The sequence below is a fragment of the Osmerus mordax genome, chromosome 16 (genome assembly GCF_038355195.1).
Source record: "Osmerus mordax isolate fOsmMor3 chromosome 16, fOsmMor3.pri, whole genome shotgun sequence".
NCBI lineage: Eukaryota > Metazoa > Chordata > Actinopteri > Osmeriformes > Osmeridae > Osmerus > Osmerus mordax.
In genome coordinates, this window is record NC_090065.1 from 6,352,200 (window position 1) to 6,361,143 (window position 8,944).

Here is an 8,944-nt window from a genome sequence, read left to right on the forward strand (position 1 = left end):
TCTCTCTCTCTCTCTCTCTCTCTCTCTCTCTCTCTCTCTCTCTCTCTCTCTCTCTCTCTCTCTCTCTCTCCAGAGGTTAGTCTCTGTGATTAAGCAGACATAGAAGGGGATGCGAATCCTTTGGGATTATCCTGTATGTACCATCCACACATACTGACAATCACTGGCCGGGAGCAAGCACACCACTGGCCAGTCCTATAGGACACCCAACAGGTAAGATAACTCATTAATTTGTGTTATTAGGAGTATTCTAACCAACAAAGGACATTATGAACAGAAGGAGGGAGTAGCTTCAGAGGCCAGAAAGGACACATGTCAGAAGACAAACAGGCTAACTAGGCAAGGGAGGCTGATCTCTTGATCCCTCCATTGCAAAAGTCCCCAATTGGGTCACATACGAAGCAAGACTCAGAAACAGACATACAGCCTGCTTTTGTTGACACAACCTACAACTTGGACCTTTTGTTTTCTTCAGAATGTGTAGTCCCCTGTGTCCTAAAGATAGGTTGTTTATTGGGGTCTTCTATTAATACACTTCGTTGGTAAGGTGGATGGACTATCATTACCAAGAAAGCTTAATGGTGTCTGATTAACAACAGATAAAGTGAACAGTTGGAGTTGCAGTGGTGTTGTCCCTGGCTAAACTGCAGCACTTGCTACTTACCCTGCTTTTTATATAAGGAGCCGGGGAGTGACCCCAGGGCAATTCTTGTGAGATTCTCAATGACAATATATCATGGCTAACATTACATGGGCTGGATTTCCATATTAATGGTTAACACCTAAAAGCATACTGTCTATTATCTCAAAGAAAACTGTCTATTGTTGGTGCCTCTTCACATCCCCAGTGGCAAACTTGTTGCCATGGCATCCCTGGAGGAGGAGCTGACCTGCTCCGTGTGCCGTGATGTCTTCCACCAGGCCCCTCCCCTTCCCTGTGGGCACACCTTCTGCCCCGCATGCATCCGGGAGGCCTGGGGGCGAGGCAGCGCAGGGCCAAAGGGGCGCTTCAACTGCCCCCAATGTCAGGAAGATCAGGGGGTGGTGGCGTGTGACTGCTGCCCTCCAGTAGCGGAGGGAGAGGAGGTACCGGTGGCAATGAAAACATGTTTACGCTGCGAGGTGTCTCTGTGTGCCGAGCACCTGCAGCCTCACCTGGAGTGTCCCGCCTTCAGCACACACCCGCTGGTGGAGCCACTAGGGGACCTGTCACATCGCAGGTGCCCCACACACGAAGAGGTTTTTCGCTACTATTGCGCTGACGAGAGAGTGTACGTGTGTGCGGACTGCATACTGGAGGGAGGCCACGCACAGCATCGAGTGAAAGGGCTGAAGAAGGTGGAGGAGGACCTGAAGGTGTGTGTTTGGATTTGAATGGTGTCTTTTCCTAGCTGAAGCCCACTGAGCTGGAGTGGTGAGGAATGGAAAAGCTGTGATTGGTGCCTGTGTGCTTGTGTGCGCGTCTCCATAGGTCATCCTCCAGAGCCTTCTCCAGAAAGCAGAGGAGAAGCTAAGGGAAGGTGAACAGATCCTCCAAGAACACCAGAACACTGACCGCACCATGACGGTGAGACGCGAACATTCACTCAATGTCGATTTATTGTTGACTGCTGATCTGGTCATGGTTGACTCATGATTGACAGACAGCTAATCCCCCCCCCAAAAAAAAACACGTTTGACCGATTGATGGATCCATCTCAGGACATGTCGGCAGCGGACGACGCCCATGTGGAGCGTCTAGGTAATGCCCTGCAGGGGCAGGTGGAGAGGCTGGTGCAGGCTCTGAGGGCCAGCACCAAGGCGGAGAGGCAGCAGGCCATGGAGCGTATCCAGGAGGACTGCTCCAGGGTGAGGGGAGACCTGAGCCAGACACAGGGCATCCAGCACTACCTGGGCTCCCTGCTGGAAGAGACAGACCCCTTCCTACTCATCTGGGTAAGACTTCACGCTGATGAGAGGAGGAGGTGGAATGGTGTGGATGAAGGAAGGAATTAACCACTTAACAACTAACTCAAAACAGCCAAACACAAAACTCCCTGACCACATAATGTGGCAGAATTATCATCCTCAATCTTAACATTAAAACCCTTGTTATGAACAAGGGTTTACATGTTCAACACTGTAAAAATTAACTAAATTAACATTTTATCGAAACTGAAGCAGGATTGACGGTTAATCAGTTTACCTCTTGTCCATCTGGTCAGAGACTATTCCATTCATGCAGGATTTGCGAGTATTAAAAGCTTTGTGCTGAAGTTAATTAGAAGTCAATTGATGTGTATTTGACTGTGAAGGTTATCAACTAACCTTCATTCTTATTTTTCTTCCCTCACTTTACAGGCTTTTCAGTCTGATGACTCAAAGTAAGTAAAAAGAAAACGAAAATAAGTTGAGTAACTGACTGAATGAGATACTGAATTACTGGATGCTGCCGGGTGAGATGTGTGTGAACAATGTGTGTGTTCTTTTGTGAGAGAAAAATGGTTAAAGCATTTAGAGAGGAAGACACTACTGGGAAGTGGAGGCTGAAAGCTTCTGGGATATTGCCATCACCTTCAAGAACTATCAAAGGAGGTAGCAGTTAACCAATAGCCAGTGATGTAAACGCTCTGCCTTGAGATTTGTGCTTGTACTATGCCTTTCTCAATTCCTCTGCTGCGCAGGCTGCTAGCGGACCTGAACTGCCCACTGTACACCCCAGACCCTCTCAGCTTAGACAGGAAATACATCCTGGAGGACATCGAGAGCAAGTACAAAGAGTTCATTACTGAAACATTACGCTGTCTCAGTGAACTCAAGAGAGAGCTCTGTAAGTGACTAAAAGGGGACGCCATTCCTCCAATTTTTGTCAAAGAGGGGATAAATGCTGATTCTCTTTATCATTTTAAGAAATAAGTTGTCAAGTTTACTTCTCAGTCATTGGTTGTCATCCCTCCACAGTGACCAGTCCCTTGACCCTGGACACTAACTCTGCCCATCCCCTCCTGAGTATTTCTGGTGACCTGTGCTCAGCCATGAGGGTCAAGACCCGCCTTCCGTGTGCTGCTCATGCTGAGCGCTTCGACCACTGGGCCCAAGTCCTGACTGTCCAGACCTTCTCCTCAGGAACACACTACTGGGAAGTGGAGGCTGAAGGCTTCTGGGATATTTCCATCACCTACAAAAGTATTGGGCGGAAAGGCAAGGAGGGCAATGCCTTCGGCAACAATAAGGTTATTACAGTGATCTTCCTCTCTTCTTACACTCTTTGACAACTGTAGTACAAAGTGATAGTACAATAACCATAGGCTACATACTACCTGTCTGCAGTTTAGTTCCAGCTGATTGTGTTTAGCTGGTTGTAGTCTCTCTGTCAGTTAACTAATTTACAAATGCTTACTAAAGTGGATTTTTGTTTTCATTTGATGGATCTGTTGACTTACTAGATGTCGTGGAGCTTAACACAGCAGCATGACAAAAAGCTGGCTGTCTGGCACAACCGCAGAAAGATCCGCCTCCCCACTCAGATGTCAGGCAACCGGGTGGGTGTGGCCCTCGACTACGGGGCGGGCACTATCACCTTCTCTGAGGTGGGCCCCTCCTCTGTTCTCAGCCATCTGCACACCTTCAGCACCTCCTTCACCCAGCCCGTGTGCATGGGCTTTGGCTTATACAAAGCTGAGCTCAACAGCAGGATCTCCATAGCGAAGGTGTAAAGAGAGAGACAAGAACACGAAGCTTGGTATAGTATTGTGAGAAGTGAATTTAAATGCATAAACCGAATCTCACTGGTGAGAATATGCACATTTTTACATAGAACTGCAGTGCCCTGGACATTTTCTATTTTTGTTTTTAACGTTAATTTATCCAGACATGTTTCATTGCATATTTGGAAGCTCTGTGAACCCAAATATTGGCAATGCTAAGTTTGACCATGGCAAAGCTGAATATTAGAGGCTCTGAGGAAGATGGACTTTTGCTTTCTTAAGTTTATGATCTGTCCAAGGCTTTAAAGCTGTAAATGATTATGATATAATTAATAAATTATAAAATGAAAAACAGTGCTCCCAATTATTGTCGGGACTTCTGCACTTTCCTCCAGCTCGAGTTTCATTGACAGTGGCTGCCCGCCTCACAAAAGGCGATTGGCTGGAACAGGATTGCAGGAACATAATTGGTTCGAAAGTAGTGGGTCGCTCCAAAATTTGAAATTGACATTCTACTGGCACTGAACTGTCTGTGTTGTTGAACAGCTAACACATGTGTATTGGGGACAAGACATTTCTTTAAGCCTTGTTTATGTGCACTTCTTCACATCTACCACTTGATGGGGATCTTTCAAAGCCCCATTGTGGAGTAACCTCCATTTGGCAGTACATTCAAGTACATTCATCCAATAACATTATAACTATACATAATAAAGTAAAGTTAATAAAGTAAATATTTAGATAGCGCTACTTTTGTATTGATGTTATGTTAAAATGTGTCAACTTACCTTTTACCCATATGTAGTGCACATACCTAATGAAAATAGATTTTCAATAAAAATTCATTTGGACTGTGTACTGACCTCAGATTATCGTTAATTCTGGACTAACAGAGCACACTCAATTGTCTTTTTCTTATTCTAGGATTTTTGTTGTCTTTGTTTGTGAAACCAAACAGAAGATGTCCAATGAAATCCTTGTATTCACATACTTAAAACTCAAAATGATAATCAATCATAAATATGAATACTATGTCAGATATAATTCTGTAGATGGATAAAAATTATATTTTATCAGTGTGGTGGATTGAAAGCCAGATATCCTTATTGGAATGTGTCAGACTGTGAAAACGACCTTCAACATTAGCTCTCAGATAAGATACTTACACTCCTGCTGTAAAAATGTGTTATGAAAAAAGCCAGTGGGCGGTTGGTAAGAGGTAAAAAAAAAAAAAAAGGGTTAGTGAGAGAAAGAGTGTCAAAAGAAGAGAGAGGGGGGGTGAGATAGAGGAGAGAGAAAGAGAGGGAGAGAGATCATATAGGGAGAGCTCAACTTGAATGATTATTTAAATATCTGTACAAGGGAGACGCTACTATTGGTTGTGTGGGAGAAGAGAGCAATCAGGAATTTAGTGGCTTTTAAACCAAAGAACAACGACTGATTACACCCGATTGGAATACAAGGAGAAACATTTTGACACTGAAACAGGTGATGTCCTTATTTGTTTTCTAATTACTCAAACCTAGACACTTAGACCAATGTATTTTTATGGAATAGAAGCCTGGTACTGTCATTTATTATATGTTTTATTAGTCTGAATAACTTGGTAAGTAAATGTGAATTAGCTTTTACATTGAGATCAACCAAATTAGAAGCATATTGTTGTTTATGGGTTATGATGCTTGTATGGTTGTGTATGAGTTGTTGTTAAATTGGTTGTGTGTGCATTATTGGGTAAAAAATGATTTTATAAAGGAATAGTATTTAATCCCATTACCATGTATGTGGCACAGAAGTTAGGAGTTTCTATACTATCATTCTTAAATCTGCAAATATGTATTTACAAAAATGTTGGACAAAATACCCAAAACAGCTATGAACGTGTATTCACTATTGTACAGAAACCAGCTTGTTAAGTTGATGAAATCACAAATAAGATATCGTTCATAAAGAGGGAACCGGTGAAGGTAAGCAACTGAGTGTGAAGGTGGTGGGAGCGAAGAGGAAAAAAGAAGGGAGGGGAGCATGTTGTTAAACGTCAGGAGGGAGGGGGGAAGTGTGTGAAAGACAGATGGTCTCTCAGTGGAGTTGTTCTCCAGACTCCCTCTTTCTTTCTCACTCTCTCCTGGAACCTACATCCTCCCATGACAGTGCTCCAGAACGTTACCTCATCCCTTCATCAGCTTCTGTGGGATACACAAAGTATATCCTGGCTTTACCTTTCTCCATTTCTGCCCCCCCCCTCCTCCCTCCAGGTACTCCTTGCTGAGGCAGTAGACTGGAACCTACCCAAACGTCTATTTGTCCTTGTCATAGGGCCCCATACGGCTAAACACACACATGCACACAGTATCCAACCAACCCAGACACCACGGGGGAAACACCCCACAGATCTGAGCAAGGGAGACAGTAGAAGCTAAAGACGAATTGAAAGAGTTGAAGAGAAAGAGAGCACGTTGACTTTGTCTGCTGCTGTTCAGCCAAACTTAATTTATAGTCTGACCATGACACCTACCTGTTAATTCCCTCTTTCTTCTTAATCTGGGGAATTTAAAGGTGAGAAAAGGGATTTTTAAGACCTATTTTCTTCCCTGAGCAATACTAATCTGTTGTTTGATCTTATAAGAAACAGAAACATCTGTTTTTCACCATTTACAAACAGAGTGACAGAAAGTAAAGATACTCATGTGTCTCAATCAATTAATTAATTAATCTTTAGCTTATTTAGCTTACGGAAACAAAGATTTAATCAAACATTGTAAGAATCATGCATCACTGGTCAGCTTGTTCATCGACCTTTGACCCTACTCTGCTACTGGGGTTGTTGCTTCTGTTGGGCCCCCTAGGGGCCTGTGGCCAAAATGACACAGAGCCTCTTGTTCTGGAAGGAAAGTGTTTGGTTGTGTGTGACTCCACGCCCTCCTCTGAGCCTGGAGGCAACGCTCTGGGCATGTCGGTCCGCTCTGGCACTGGCCGGGTGGCGTTCTCCGCCACTCGTCAGACCAACCACGAGCCCACCGACATGAGCAACCGCACCATGATCATCTACTTTGACCAGGTGAGCAAATTGTTAAAATCATACTGACCATTTTTGCATGGTGGTGGGTTGGTGAAGATGGGATCTTCAACTAGACAGAGTTCCTTCAGGACAATCAAGGGGTCATTAATGTCTTTATTCGTTCGTTTACACCTTTTTCAATAACAAATACATGAATGAATGTTCAGTCCTTCTGGCTGTACTGATGGAATTCCTTTATATTATATATATATATATATATATATATATATATATATATAATTTTTCTCTGGTTTTATCTCTCTGTCTTAGATTCTGGTGAATGTAGGTTCTCACTTTGACCAGGAGAGCAGTGTTTTTCTGGCACCAAGGAGAGGTGTCTACAGCTTCAACTTCCATGTGGTGAAGGCCTACAATAGACAAACTATTCAGGTAGGGGAAGACAAGCTCATGTACATGTTTACATTAAACACATATGCATGCAAACCAACCTACACACACACAGAGAGATGACGCTTAAACCTGTGGGTTTCCTTCAGGTCAGTCTAATGCTGAATGGGTGGCCGATGATCTCAGCCTTTGCTGGAGACCAGGATGTGACAAGGGAGGCGGCTACAAATGCAGGCCTCATCATCATGGAGAGGGGCGACAAGGCCTACCTCAAATTGGAGAGAGGCAATTTAATGGGTGGATGGAAGTACTCCACCTTCTGTGGCTTTTTAGTGTTCCCTCTGTAAAGAGACTTAAGAAGTGGACAGAGGGAGAGGAGGAGAGGATAGACTTGAACGAGTGGGGGAGGGGGGGGGGAATCGTTTAATTGAGTATGGAATTAAGGACACGTTGTTGAGATAAATTGATTGGGTACAATGTGGGCTAATGTGCAATGACTAAATCCCAGCTCTGACATCAGTATTTCAGTGTTTACACTGTTGGAATTGCTTTTATTAATATGTAAACATTTTTTATTTTTCATGCCTCTGTAGCTTTATGAACAATTATACCCTGGCAAACTGTTGACCCAACTCTGTCCTGTTTTGTGATTGCATATATTCTCTACTTGCCTGTTAGTGCTTTCAAATCTATTAGGAAGATTTATATGAAACACCACACATATTAAAAGGTGTACATCTAACAGTGTGCTTCTCTGTGCTTTGACGGTGGTATGTGCATGTATATTCTACAAATCTACAATACAGACCAATCGGTAAGTGAATGTTCATATATATTTGTTTTGTACAACAACACATAGTTGCTTTGTCATTAGAATCAGTCCCATGTAGTCTACCTGTCATGATCTTTGTTTATCCGTAACATGACAGCTGCTTGTAAATTTAGCTCTCACCACCAGAGTTGGCATGGGCTGGCAGACTCCAGCATGGGGGAGAGTGTAAGCATAGTGACTAACGGATACTCCTAACAGAGCTAACAGTTGCACACAAACAGATGGAGCATTTGGCGGACACTTGGGCACGTCTTTGCTGGACTCCTGTGGACCAAATGTGGTGCGCTGTCACAACTAGTCAGTCACGCTTCCCCAGTTCGTGATAGGAGTACCAGTTTCCTCTTTCTCTCTCTTTCTCTCTCTTTCTCTCTCTCTTTCACACACACACACACACACACACACACACACACACACACACACACACACACACATACACTGTCTAAGATTATAACCTTAATTATGTTCCTCCTTGACTCACTAAGTTAAACACATTTAAACAATAACCTGTAGGTGGCACAGTTGAGTCAATGTGTGTAAATTATACAGAAAATTCTTTTTTGCCGTTCTCTGGTATTATAAGTAGCCTATTTGTCCATGTTCCCAAGCTTTTTGTAAGTGATATTAAATCTGAACAGTCCGTGTGTGAACATAAATTTGTTTTGGGGAAAAAGACAATATACCTATAATTTACATTGTTACATTGAAAATTACTATTACTCCAGTGTCAGATGTTTCTCAGCAACAACACAAGCAATTAGTACCAATTCATAGTAACGAGGCCTTATATCTATGTTTTGTGTATGATTATTTCAAATAATTTTGAAACATGCAACATTTTTTACCTATTTCAGAACACGCTTTATGCGAGCAGGTCATATTTCGATAGTAAGACAGCCGTAATGGCTGAAAAATTAAGAAAGGTCAAATTGTGGTATAAATGATTTACATACATGCTGTCAAACAGGCAAAAATGTGTCGATGATATAGATGTAATATAAGGAATGTGATATAAAACTAATT

The 8,944-nt window shown here is 43.0% G+C and overlaps 2 protein-coding genes across 2 annotated transcripts; both read left to right on the top strand.

Moving 5' to 3' along the window:
- Nucleotides 1-864: 864 nt before the first annotated feature.
- On the top strand, nt 865-3,695 carry trim110 (tripartite motif containing 110). Its single transcript, XM_067253919.1, has 7 exons — nt 865-1,356; nt 1,472-1,567; nt 1,702-1,935; nt 2,341-2,363; nt 2,664-2,809; nt 2,941-3,212; nt 3,426-3,695. Exons 1-7 carry the CDS (start codon nt 865-867, stop codon nt 3,693-3,695), a joined length of 1,533 nt encoding a protein of 510 aa, XP_067110020.1.
- A 1,355-nt stretch (nt 3,696-5,050) lies between these two features.
- On the top strand, nt 5,051-7,832 carry cbln12 (cerebellin 12). The gene is made up of 4 exons (XM_067253611.1): nt 5,051-5,174; nt 5,942-6,744; nt 7,015-7,134; nt 7,242-7,832. The coding sequence occupies exons 2-4, from the start codon at nt 6,454-6,456 to the stop codon at nt 7,437-7,439; spliced, it is 609 nt and encodes a 202-aa protein (XP_067109712.1). The 5' UTR covers nt 5,051-5,174; nt 5,942-6,453; the 3' UTR covers nt 7,440-7,832.
- The last annotated feature ends 1,112 nt before the right edge of the window (nt 7,833-8,944 follow it).